The 13,982-nt window shown below is 43.2% G+C and overlaps 1 protein-coding gene across 1 annotated transcript in view; it reads right to left on the reverse strand.

Annotated features, from left to right (window-relative positions):
• LOC126470062 (thioredoxin reductase 1, cytoplasmic-like) overlaps nt 1-13,982 on the reverse strand; it is a 106,429-nt gene that overhangs the window by 72,026 nt on the left and 20,421 nt on the right. The window contains 1 exon segment of the mRNA XM_050097564.1: nt 2,348-2,562. Within this exon segment, the coding sequence (XP_049953521.1) occupies nt 2,348-2,562 (215 nt within the window).

The following is a 13,982-nucleotide window of genomic DNA, read 5'->3' on the forward strand; positions in this document are numbered from 1 at the left end:
GTCCCGTGGTAGCGTGAGCAGCTGGAAAACAAGAGGTCCTTGGTTCAAGTCTTCCCTCGACTGAAAATTTTACTTACTTTATTTTTGCATAGTTATTATAGATTTAAGTGTCAGGAAGTCATTTCTGAAAGTATTCGTATGGAGTGTAGCCATGTATGGAAGTGAAACATGGACGATAAATAGTTTGGACAAGAAGAGAATAGAAGCTTTCGAAATGTGGTGCTACAGAAGAATGCTGAAGATCAGATGGGTAGATCACATAACTAATGAGGAAGTATTGAATAGGATTGGGGAGAAGAGAAGTTTGTGGCACAACTTGACCAGAAGAAGGGATCGGTTGGTAGGACATGTTCTGAGGCATCAAGGGATCACCAATTTAGTATTGGAGGGCAGCGTGGAGGGTAAAAATCGTAGAGGGAGACCAAGAGATGAATACACTAAGCAGATTGAGAAGGATGTAGGTTGCAGTAGGTACTGGGAGATGAAAAAGCTTGCACAGGATAGAGTAGCATGGAGAGCTGCATCAAACCAGTCTCAGGACTGAAGACCACAACAACAACAACAGTTATTATCTGTCCGTTCGTTCATTGATATCTCTGTTCACTGTAATAAGTTTAGTGTCTGTGTTTTGCGACCGCATCGCAAAACCGTGCGATTAGTAGACGAAAGGACGTGCCTCTCCAATGGGAACAGAAAACATTTGTCGCAAGGTCATAGGTCAACCGATTCCTCCACAGGAAAACACATCTGATATATTCTATACGACACTGGTGACAGCATGTGCATCACATGACAGGAATATATTGTCGACCCACCTAACTTGTACACTTGGCGAATGGGTAAAAGATTCTTCTACCTTGCCCGATTTAGGTTTTCTTGTGGATGTGATAATCACTCCCAAAAAAGTGATGAAAACATAAGAGTTTGTCACATAAACTGAAAATAAAAAATTAAACTTTTCACTCGATAGAAGATTTGAACCTAGGACCTTTCGTTCTGCAGCTGCTCACGTTACCACGAGACCACGGCGCTCCTGCATTCCTATCGTCCTTAATGTTGCCTATCTTCCCTTGAACTACTCAGTTTGTATATTTTGCTTATTTTTTCACAGTTCCACACAACTTCTTCCTGTTTTCTCAATTGATCTGTGTTCAGTTTTTCAAGGCCTATCCACTGTGCCAACTTATAACTAAATCTGAGGGGGGTGCGATGGGGAGGTTCCCTTGTTAGTACTTATAGGCTGCTCTAACTTTCGTATGAGATCAAAGTCATTGATCAAAAGGTTAGACTAGTATGGCTGGTGCTCCAATTCTTCTCATCCCCAGCATCGCAGTTGCCACCATACACACTCTGCCTTATGTGGTTTTTTGTTGTCGTGCAACAGGAGTGCACTGCCCACTATCCGGATGTTCCTCCTGAATGCCAAGTCATACTGTCACATCAGATAGTCCCTGAAGCAGTCTGCACTTACTGTTCTGCCATATAGAATGAATTGGCATACAATAACCCCCTTGACATCAGACACAATAATCACCATCAATTTCACAGGGTAGTATTATGACAGAATTTCTGCCGCCTTAGTCATCCAGCAACTGGCCTTTCCACGGAATGGCATTTGAGTCCTGGTTCGTACACCTTGATCCAAAATTTACATATGGAAACTTTTTATGACAGGAAGTGGCTGCTATCCCATTACTGGCATACTAGATGGTCAGAGCATATTATATCCACCACTGAATGTCCATCAGTTCACGCAGTGCCCACCGAGATGCGATTTTGTGCAGTTGCAGCTTTGCCTGCAATACCCTGTGGATGATTTGTTTCTCAATGCATCTTGCCCCTCTAACTCCAGTAGCATTTGTCATATGCCTTTTTCCAGGAGCTGTTCAATGACTGCACATGCCATGTCAGTCCGCACCCTCACAGGTCAAGCCGAGCACTGCTGATCACCATTGCCACATATACTTGCTGAAACATTCCTACCCACGATGCTACTGTACAGCACTGGAGGGCATTATTCCCAAGGGCTTCTACCAATTCACTGTGAAAAATCCTCCCATATGTCCCCCTTGGAGAATGGCTATTTTGATGTATGCATGCTGTTCAGCAATGACTTTTACCCCAACCCTTGAGGACGCGTGGTGCGTGCGCATGCACACGCACACTGACACCGAGAGTGTGCAAGGTATTAGAGCTGGCGAAAAAAATTTATTACACATTCATAAGATTTTCTTGCTATAACACAAAGATCTCAACACAAAAACTTTTTCAATTGTTTAATGTTGTATAAAAAGTCTGAAATAAATGTACTGATAAAATGCATTAAGATAAATGAGTTTTGACAAACCTTGGCTGCAGCGATGCCACCTGATCCACCTCCAATTACCACCATGTCATACTCGCACTTTTCATAGGTGCCATCAAGCATCTCTCTCAAAGCCCCAGTTCTGTATGCAGTTAGAACATCGCTGCACCCTCCAACATGCATTCCTCTTATAAATACATTTGGGACTGTTCTCTGCTGCGTTTTCTCAGCCAAAATATTCTGAAGGGCTGGTCCATCTGCAGAAAAATACATGTAGATAAAGTGAGACTTTCTTTGTGAAAAATGTGTTCAATGATTTTAAGATTTCTAACTTAAGAACACATACAAGAAATTCACAGCCATTTGTTGTTGATCAAACACTGTCAGCTACCTACTAGGAATATGAGGTCACCAGATGTAGCAACTTAAAATTATGCCTCTACAAGAGGTATCTCTGTCTTTTGGAAGCAATAAGAGGTAAGACAGAGCCAAATTATCCTGACTGCCTTGTCCGAGAATTACTTCGAGCAGATAGTTAGAGAACCAACTCGTGAAGCTAACGTTTTAGACCTCATAGCAACAAATAGACCGGAACTTTTCGACTCCGTGAATGTAGAAGAGGGTATCAGTGATCATAAGTCAGTGGTTGCATCAATGACTACAAGTGTAATAAGAAATGCCAAGAAAGGAAGGAAAATATATTTGCTTAACAAGAGTGATAGGGCACAAATCGCAGAATATCTGAGTGACCACCATCAAACGTTCATTTCTGAGGAAGAGGATGTGGAACAAAAATGGAAAAAATTCAGAAACATCGTCCAGTACGCCTTAGATAAGTTCGTACCGACTAAGGTCCAAAGCGAGGGGAAAGATCCACCGTGGTATAACAATCATGTACGAAAGGTACTACGGAAACAAAGAAAGCTTCATCATAGGTTTAAGAGTAGTCGAATCATAGCTGATAAGGAAAAGCTGAACGAAGCGAAAAAGAGCGTAAAGAGAGCAATGAGAGAAGCATTCAACGAATTCGAACATAAAACATTGGCAAACAATCTAAACAAGAACCCTAAAAAGTTTTGGTCATATGTAAAATCGGTAAGCGGATCTAAATCCCCTATTCAGTCACTCGTTGACCACGATGGAACCGAAACAGAGGACGACCGAAGAAAGGCAGAAATACTGAATTCAGTGTTCCGAAACTGTTTCACTGCGGAAAATCGTAACACGGTCCCTGACTTCAGCCGTCGCACGGACGCCAAAATGGAAAATATTGAAATAAACGATATCGGAATTGAAAAACAACTGCTATCACTTAGTAGCGGAAAAGCATCCGGACCAGACGAGATACCCTTAAGATTCTACAGTGATTATGCTAAAGAACTTGCCCCCTTTCTATCAGCAATTTATCGTAGATCGCTGGAAGAACGTAAAGTACCTAGCGACTGGAAGAAAGCGCAGGTCGTTCCCATTTTCAAGAAGGGTCATAAATCAGATGCGAATAATTATAGGCCTATTTCGCTTACGTCAATCTGTTGTAGAATAATGGAACATGTTTTGTGTTCTCGTATTATGACGTTCTTAGATAATACAAATCTCCTTCATCATAACCAACATGGATTCCGCAAACAAAGATCATGTGAAACTCAGCTCGCCCTATTTGCCCAAGAAATTCACAGTGCCGTAGACACTGGCGAGCAGATTGATGCCGTATTCCTGGACTTCAGGAAGGCATTTGATACGGTTCCGCACTTACGTTTAGTGAAAAAAATACGAGCTTACGGAATATCGGACCAGGTTTGTGATTGGATTCAGGATTTCCTAGAAGAAAGAACACAACATGTCATTCTTAACGGTTCAAAATCTGCAGATGTAGAGGTAATTTCGGGAGTACCGCAGGGAAGCGTGATAGGACCTTTATTGTTTACAATATACATAAATGACTTAGTTGACAACATCGGTAGCTCCGTGAGGCTATTTGCAGATGACACGGTTGTCTACAAGAAAGTAGCAACATCAGAAGACTCGTACGTACTCCAGGAGGACCTGCAGAGGATTAATGCATGGTGCGACAGCTGGCAGCTTTCCCTAAACGTAGATAAATGTAATATAATGCGCATACATAGGGGCAGAAATCCATTCCAGTACGATTATGACATAGGTGGTAAATCATTGGAAGCGGTAACGATCGTAAAATACTTAGGAGTTACTATCCGGAGCGATCTGAAGTGGAATGATCACATAAAACAAATAGTGGGAAAAGCAGGCGCCAGGTTGAGATTCATAGGAAGAATTCTAAGAAAATGTGACTCATCGACGAAAGAAGTAGCTTACAAAACGCTTGTTCGTCCGATTCTTGAGTATTGCTCATCAGTATGGGACCCTTACCAGGTTGGATTAATAGAAGAGATAGACATGATCCAGCGAAAAGCAGCGCGATTCGTCATGGGGACATTTAGTCAGCGCGAGAGTGTTACGGAGATGCTGAACAAGCTCCAGTGGCGGACACTTCAAGAAAGGCGTTACGCAATACGGAGAGGTTTATTATCGAAATTACGAGAGAGCACATTCCGGGAAGAGATGGGCAACATATTACTACCGCCCACATATATCTCGCGTAATGATCACAACGAAAAGATCCGAGAAATTAGAGCAAATACGGAGACTTACAAGCAGTCGTTCTTTCCACGCACAATTCGTGAATGGAACAGGGAAGGGGGGATCAGATAGTGGTACAATAAGTACCCTCCGCCACACACCGTAAGGTGGCTCGCGGAGTATAGATGTAGATGTAGATGTAGATGTAGAAATGTGAGATATAAAAAAATTAGCAGAATTGTTTTCTTAAATTCCACATGTAGTATTTATGTTTCAGTATGTTGCCAGTAGGAACATTGTTATTGTGGAACGAAGTTTCATACTGGCTCACTTTTCTAGTAGATTCATTTATGCTGCTGCCCTTTTTTTAAGTGACTGGTTCACTTACTGCAAAGAAATTTCATACCGTTTGTGCCCACAATCCTTGCTCTCATACATAATTAAATGTTCAAACTATGGTTCAGCAGAGAAGTCACTTAATCCACATCCAATTACTACCAGTCATTCTCGCAATTTTCACATGTGCTGCCAGAACATCACTGCACACTCCAAAATGCATTCCTCTGGCAACCTAATTTGGAACCATTCTCTGTTCTGTTTTCTCAGCCAAAATATTCTGGACGGATGCCTCTACAGATGAGTAAGCGAAGTCAAAAATTAAAAGTAACTGAGGCATCACAACTGGTGATTTTCAACATCAGAAGCCATTTTCAAGTGAAATACACACACTTGAAAACACATACCTCAAAGCTTTTCTGTACACAAACAGCCTTTAAATCCGCCAAATGTATAAATCGACAAATAAGTTTATAAACCAAGAAGCTGTCAAATGAATCAGCTACAATTAACCATATTAAACAGAACAAAGCATGAATCAAAATATACTGATGTACAGAAAGAAATGACTTCGTGTGCTTCAATGCAAGTTGAAGTTACATTCTTTGTTCTATTTAGTGTAAGTATGGTAGCTGATGTATTTGGTACCTTCTTGGCATATCAAGTTGTTCATCAGTGTATATGTATGGCAATTTTAAAAACTCTGTGTGCAGAATGGGTTTTGATGTACATGTATCACTTAAAAATCGTCTCAAGGTCAAAACTACATTAAGAGATGAAAAAATTTAATTTTTTGACATAATGTTCTCAGTCCTGTCGAAACCATAATTATCTTAACCAGTTCATAACAGCTGTGGAATCTATCTTAAGGAAATTGGTTCTTGACTTACTTCTGGCAAAAACCAAGTGAAGTGGTTTAGCAGTTGACACTGCACTAGTACTTGAGGAGCAAAGTTCTAAGCTCTGACCAATAATCAAGACTGAGCTTTCCCATTGTTTCCCTAAATCCCTTTAGGCGCATGTTTATGTGGTTTTTCCAATAGGAAACATTTGTGCACAGAAAAAACTATCTCCATGACAATGCCATTGACGGGATTTTTTTTACTTTGAGTCATCTTTTCCTTTTGTTGTTGTTGTTGTTAAAAATGTCATCATTGTCAGGCAAAATAAATTGCAAGACTGCTACCTTGTACCTAGATTAAAGTGTTATCACTAAATTTCATTAGTAGTTACGTTTAATAACTATTCTGGCCTGTCAGGTTCAAAATTAAGAACCACGTAAGAGTTTCAATGATTTTTGATACTATTCCTAAATATGCTACAGCTCTCTTCAATTATTCTCTCAACATGAAATGCATTTTATTCATTAATGATCACTGCTAGAGATGATTAATTTTCATCCTCAAGAGAATTTATTGCGTTTCTGAATCTGTTTATCAAATACTGCAGATAAATAAGAATCTGCAAATCCAAAACAGTTGTTCGAGGTACTAATTTTCTCTTATGTACATATGAAAAATAAATCCTGAAGGTTGATCCTTCTTTTGGTATGTATTACTTCTGACGATACATCAATTACTATGATTACGATCCAAAACAAATAATGATACTGCTTGCTAGTGGGCACTGAAATACATCAATGAGGAAAGTTGAAACTTGTGTTGGACTGGGACTCAAACCTGGATTTTTCAGTTTCTCCCAAATAGTCGCTTCAACCGCATCAGCCATTCGGACATGGCTCCTGACCCGCTCAAATTTCAAACTTATCCACACATTAAGCACATAGTGCCCATGACCATTATCCTCAGACACCACATATATACAGTTAGTGTGAAACAGCCCAACAATCCCTTCAGTGCAGATGCACAAGCAAGCTCTAACTCTTACAGGAATCAGCGCATCGCTGCGAATAATGAGAATAATGGACAGGGGCACCGCGTCAGTTGTGTGCGGATAAGTCAGAAATTTGATTTGGTCAGGGACAATGTCTGAATGACCGAGGCAATCAAGGGCAATCATTTGCAAGAAACAGAAAAATGCAGATTCGAGTCCCAGTCTGGCACAAGTTTTCAACTTTCCTCATTGATGTATTTCAATGCACACTAACACCTAATGTCTTTATTTCCTTTGGATCATAATCATATAAGGCTGCAGGATCAAAGATGCTGTCTGTTCTTCCGGACATGAACGAAAGAACACACACCACATACTCATGGAATTGATGCATCTTCAAGAGTAACACATACTAAAAAAAGGAGCATGCTTCACAATTTATTTTTCATATTTACTTTAGTTCTTCGACAGATTACAGATTTTAAAATAATGATGAGGGGAAGTACAATATTCCTCCCAAGAAAAGAGTCTGAGGCGAGTTATTTAGCAATTTCTCTCTCTTGAGCTTACAAAATGTCTTGTTCACACAGCAAAAACATGATGTATTTGTAGCAGAATTACAGCAAACTGTGAAATATAATGAAAACACACACAAAATTACTTCAATGTGATCATATTGGCTTAGTCATTTGTGACAGTAGCTGTTAAGAGATGCTTATGTTTCTTTTGAAATAATTCTACAAATTAATAATCGAAGAACCAGTCAAGGGACAGCTAGCAAGATGTCCATACATTGTTCTCATATGAAACTAGTCCTGTTTTCGAGTGATAGGTGGCTCGTGTGTCAAGAAAATTGTGGCCCTACTTATACTTTGACAGTTTTTTTACCATAAAGTTGTGGCCCGAGCTATGCTCGGGCTTGGTCTCTGAAGTGTTAAAATGCAAGTTTTTACTATAAGCAGTAAAAACATGAAACTGATGAACAAGTATTCAAATAGAGCTATATTTACAAAAAGATGGAATTTAATTAATAAACCCATCTTTAAGTGAGAACAATGCCATCATAGTTTTGAAACCAATTCTGACATTCAGGGTGGACTTGCAATTAAGCAATGGGAAATGGGCATAGCAGCCCAAGAACCCCTCAGCAATACTGAAGATGCCTAAGGTCAGCAAGGGGACATTACCAGCTGCAAATGATCAACAGATTATACAACACAACACACTACTTTACCTTCCCTTGTGTAGCAAATTAAAAACTTATCATTTGAAGCAGAATCTCATCAAGTCTCTGAGAATTCCATGTAGTTTTCCTGACATTTGCTTGGAAAATCAATATCTGTGAGATTAACCCGGAACTTTTACAAAAGGGAAAGTTGTGACGGAGCACTCAATGTGAGACAGACAAGTGCTTCACAGCCTACAATTCATCACATATTACAACAAAGCTCTGGGACAACTTGCTTTCTGCCTGTGTCATTGTATACCCAAGAGCATCGATCATTTCAGTGTCAGATAGTGACTAATCCTAACGGAGGGATCAGAAGCAGATTCAGAATTGTCAATGCATATAAAAATCGACACAAAGTTAATGTAACAAAAGCCACACAACTTTAATATACAAAATAGCAAAACATTCACATATTCATGTCCACAAAGCCACCGGTTCTTCCTCAGTTCTTTCTGCTCTGAAACATTCTAAGAACCTTCTGACATTATACACACAATTTTTAAATATAACAGAGGATAAAATATATTACTAACTCTGAGAAAAATAAAGATCATGAAAGAAATGTAAACTATTCACATAACATTTACTTCTGTAGCACAGCTTACTCACTCCAAATCTGAAGCACAACTGATGTGCCACAGTGGCTTCTTACTACCGCTCCAGTTGAGCTCAGCACATGCGACTGCAACTTCATATGCTGCTGTATACTACAAACCTTATTATGTAAAGCTCCAAAGTTTGCACCCACTACATGTACTGTAGATTTCTCACCTCCAGAAAAGCATCATCAATAACCTTCTCTACAATACAGATTGTCTCCCCTTGTCCTCACAACAGGTGGTTCCATTTCCACCTAGGGTCTGAGTGGCCTGCCCCTGTGCCCTCCCATCCCTAAACAGTCCTCTTTTCCTCACTGAACAAGTAACATACACATTCCAAAACCTAGGATTAGTACTTTCTAATCAAGTATGTCTATTGGTAGCATTAAATCAAACACTAGAAACTCTAAGGAGGAATATCAACAATGGAGGAAAAGACAGATTGCTACATACCATAAAGAAGACACGTCAAGTTGCAGAGAGGCACAACTAAAAGACACTTCCCTGAAGCTTTCAACCACAGCCGTCATCAGTAAAAAAGAGAGACACACACTATTCACACACGCTAGGAAGTACACATGACTGACAGCTCCAGCAACTCTGCCTGGAATGCAACTATCCATGGTATTCAAGCAGAAATCTGGACGGAGTGGTGAAGGGTTGGTTGGTTGATTGATTGGGGTTGAAGGGACCAAACGGGTGGGGAAGGGGAAGGGAAAGGGGGTTGGGGATGGGGAGAGGATGAAACCCATTTGGTGGAGTGTGCAGGGACGAGACTGCCAACAGGTGCAGTGTCGGGAGGTTGTGGGGCAGGGTGATGGGGAAAAAAGGAGCAAAAACGGAGAAGAGCGGGGAGAAACAGGCAGATGCTCTTGCAGAGAGCTGCAACTAAACAGTGTGGAAGAGGAGAATGGGGAGGAGATGATAGGACAGAGAAGTTGGAAACTTGGGTGGATGGTGCGTGTACAGTATGTTACCATAGGTTGAGGACGGGATAACTACGGGAGCGAAGAATATGTTGTAAGGATAACTCCCTTCTGCGCAGATCAAAAAAGCTGGTGGTGGAGGGAAGGATCCAGATGGCTCAGGTAGTGACACAGCCATTGAAATCAAGTGTGTTACATTCAGCTGCATGTTGTGCCACATGGTGGTTTACTTTGCTCTTGGCCACAGTTTGGCAGTGGCCATCCCTCCTGATGGACAGTTGGTTGGTAGTCATACCAATATAAAAAGCTGTGCAATGATTGCAGCAGAGCTTGTAAATGAAATGGCTGCTTTCACAAGTGCTCTGGCCCCTGATGGGGTAGGATAAACTTGTGACAGGACTGGAACAGGAAGTGCTGGGTGCATGGATTGGGCAGTTTTTGCACCTGGATCTTCCACAGGGATATGATCCTTGTGGCAAGGGGTTGGAATCTGGAGTGGCCTAGGATGTTGTGGAGGTTGGATGGGCAATGGAACACCACTTTAGGAGGGGTGGGAAGTATCTCAGGTAGGATGCCCCTCATGAGGTGCGGATGGAGCCATCAGAAAGGAGGTGGTCAACATCTAGAAGGGTGGCACACTGGGTTGAGGAGGACCACGTGATGTGGATGGAAGAGAGAGTGTTAAGATTGTGAAGAAACAATGACAGGGTTTGGTGTTTTGGGAGGCTAGGAAGGTCTTCTCTAGATGGCACATAAAGGTTGGCATAGAAGGGTTGTTGGGTTGGGTTGTTTTGGGGAAGGAGAGCAGACAGCGAGGTTATCGGTCTCATCAGATTAGGGAAGGATGGGGAAGGGAGTCAGCCGTGCCCTTTCAAAGGAACCATCCTGGCATTTGCCTGAAGCGATTTAGGGAAATCACGGAAAACCTAAATCAGGATGGCCGGACATGGGATTGAACCGTCGTCCTCCCGAATGCGAGTCCAGTGTCTAACCATGCACCACCTCGCTCGGTGGCATAGAAGGGTGTCATGTAGGTGCCGATGGCAGTACTGCAGATTTGTTTATATACCTTCCCTTCAAATGAGAAGTAGTTGTGGGTTAGGATAAAATTAGTAAGGTGTATGAGGAATGAAGCAGTGGGTGTGGTGTCTGAAGGACATTGGGAAAGGTAATGTTCAACAGCAGTAAGACCATGGGCATGAGGGACGTTGGTGTATAGGGAGGTGACGTCAACAGTGACAAGTAGGGATCCAGAAGGTAAAGGGCTGGAGATGGTGTAGAGTCTAAAGGAACTGGGTGGTGTCTTTGATGTGGGAGACTAGATTACAGGCAATTAGATGGATGGTTGGTTGGTTGTTTGAGGTTTAAGGGACCAAACAGCAAGGTCATCAGTCCCTTGTTTCAAATGTGGTCCATTCCGCTAATGTGACATCTCAGGAAAGTCAGAACAATAAAAAGGAAAAGGCTAAAAACGTAAAGGGGCAGTCATGTTGTCAATGGTAAAAACAAAACGAGGGAAGTCAGCAAGAGAACGAATCCAACGCTATGCTGAAGCAGCATCGGCAAGGCCACCTGTGACTTAAAAGGTACAACCGCTAGAATGTAGAAAGTACGTATGGGAATAGGAGACTAACCAAGCCTTAAAAAAAAAAGGGTAAAAACTGAGCAAAAGGGGAAGAAAAGAGGATTTCGGTCAGGGAGGTGAATCGGGAATCTCCGAACACTGCTTACAGTGGGAGACACCTAAACACTCACCGCCCTGCCCCAATACCAGAGAGAGATTAAAAACCTTAAAACTGAGAATAAAAACCAATTTCCCGGAGGAAACCGAGACCCAGAGAGACCATCCGGGAATCGTCAGCCAACATCAAAGGTAAAGTGTGGGGGAGTCTGTATTTAGCATGCAGAGCCAAAAGAAGGGGGCATTCAACCAAAATGTGGGCTAGCGACTGGAAGGCTCCACAACCACAAAGTGGGGGTGGCACATCACGCAAAAGAAAACCATGGGTCAGCCTGCTATGGCCAATGCGGAGACGACACAGTGTGGTCGAGTCCTTTCGGGAGAGGCGAAAGGAAGAATGCCACGGGCCTGGTGTCACCTTAATCGCACGAAGTTTATTAGACAGGGGAGTAGCCTCCCAAGAATTGGCCCATGACTGTGCGAAGTGGGATTTGATGTGAAGCCGTAAATCCGCAGCAGGAGGGGTTACAGAAAACGGGGGTAAGTGACTGCTCCCCCAACCAAACAATCAGCGAGCTCATTACCCGGGATACCCACATGGCCAGGGACCCGAAGGAAGTCAATGGAACAAGCAGCACGGTGAATATCAGCGAGATGGTCATGGACGGCAGAGACCAAAGGATGGCGCCGAAAACACTGGTCAATAGCAAGAAGGCCACTCATTGAGTCCGTACATAACAAAACGCAGTTGTGTTGGGACTGTTTAATAAAGGTAAGGGCCTGGGAAATTGCCATCAATTCCGCAGTAAACACCCCACATGTAGGTGGCAGCAGATGATTTTCCGCTCCGACAGAGGACGTGAAGGCATACCCCACATGATCAGCACATTTAGAGCCATCAGTGTAAAAAAACAACAGCATCCCGAAAGTCCCATAAAATTTGGCAGAAAAAGGAACGGAACACCACCGGGGGGATGGAATCTTTTGGACCTCGGTGGAGATCCATCCGAATTCGAGGCCGACGAACTAACCAAGGGGGGATGGAAGGGAGGGAGCGAGGAAGGCAGGACAAAGAAGGAAGCTGAAAATCACGGCAAAGAGACGCAAGGCAGAGCCCAACCGGTAAACCCGCCCGAGAGCGGGAGTCGGGTGGGCGACGTCCATGGTCTGGGAACAGGATAGAATAGGAAGGATGAGTGGGAGAGGAACGGATAGTGAGTGCATAAGACACCAGAAGCTGGGACCGCCGAACAGAAAAGGGGGGATCCCAGCTTCAACCAGGAGACTATCAACAGGGCTAGTAGGGAAAGCACCGGTGGTCAAACGGATACCACGATGGTGGACTGGATCCAGCACGTGCAGTGTGGAAGGAGCAGCTGAACCATAAACTTGACAACCATAGTCCAAGCGAGACAGAACTAGAGCACAATAAAGACGGAGAAGGAGGGAACGGTCCGCACACCAAGAGGAGTGGGCAAGGAAGCGAAGGACATTGAGTTTACGGAAACATCCTACCTTCAGATGTCTGATATGGGGCAGCCAAGTGAGCTTGTTGTCAAAAAGAAGACCCAGGAAATGAAACTGTGGGACCACAGGCAATTGGTGGGCATAGAGATAGAGCTCTGGATCAGGGTGGATCGTAGTACGGCGACAGAAGTGGACCACCCGCGATTTTAGAGGAGAAAATTGGAACCCATGTGAGAGGGTCCATGCAGAGGCACGCCGTATAGCTCCCTGGAGCTGCCGCTCTGCAGATGCCATCGAAGAGGAACTAACCCAAATGCAGAAATCATCCACATACAGGGCAGGGGCGACCAAAGGACCGACAGAAGCCACAAGTCCATCGATAGCAATGAGGAAAAGAAGGACACTCAAGACAGAACCCTGTGGGATGCCCGTCTCCTGGGTCCGCGGAGAACTAAAAACAGTACCAACTCGAACTCTGAATGACTGATGGAACAGGAACTGGCGGATAAAAATCAGGAGTGGGCCCCGAATACCCCACTGATGAAGGGTAAGTAAGATGTGATGGCGCCAGGCCGTGTCATAGGCCTTGCGAAGGTCAAAAAACACTGCTAACAAATGGCGGCCCTGAGAAAAAGCCTGCCGAACTGCGGATTCCAAGCGAAGTAAATGATCGATTGGAGACCGTCCCTCTCGAAAGCCACACTGGTAAGGGGACAACAGATCCCAAGATTCGAGGACCCAATTGAGACGACGGGCTACCATCCATTCAAGTAACTTACAAACAACATTGGTCAAACTAATTGGCCGATAGCTGTCAACAGATAGGGGGTTCTTACCAGGCTTAAGGACAGGAACCACGATGTTATCCCTCCACTGAGAAGGGAAGTCACCCTGGAGCCAGATACGGTTAAACACCTGAAGAGGATGTTGCCGTTGTGGAGCACTGAGATGTTTAAGCCGTTGGTTATGAATGGAATCTGGGCCGGGGGCCGTATCATAAGAAGAAAGT

Source organism: Schistocerca serialis, chromosome 3 (assembly GCF_023864345.2).
Source record: "Schistocerca serialis cubense isolate TAMUIC-IGC-003099 chromosome 3, iqSchSeri2.2, whole genome shotgun sequence".
Taxonomy (NCBI): Eukaryota; Metazoa; Arthropoda; class Insecta; order Orthoptera; family Acrididae; genus Schistocerca; species Schistocerca serialis.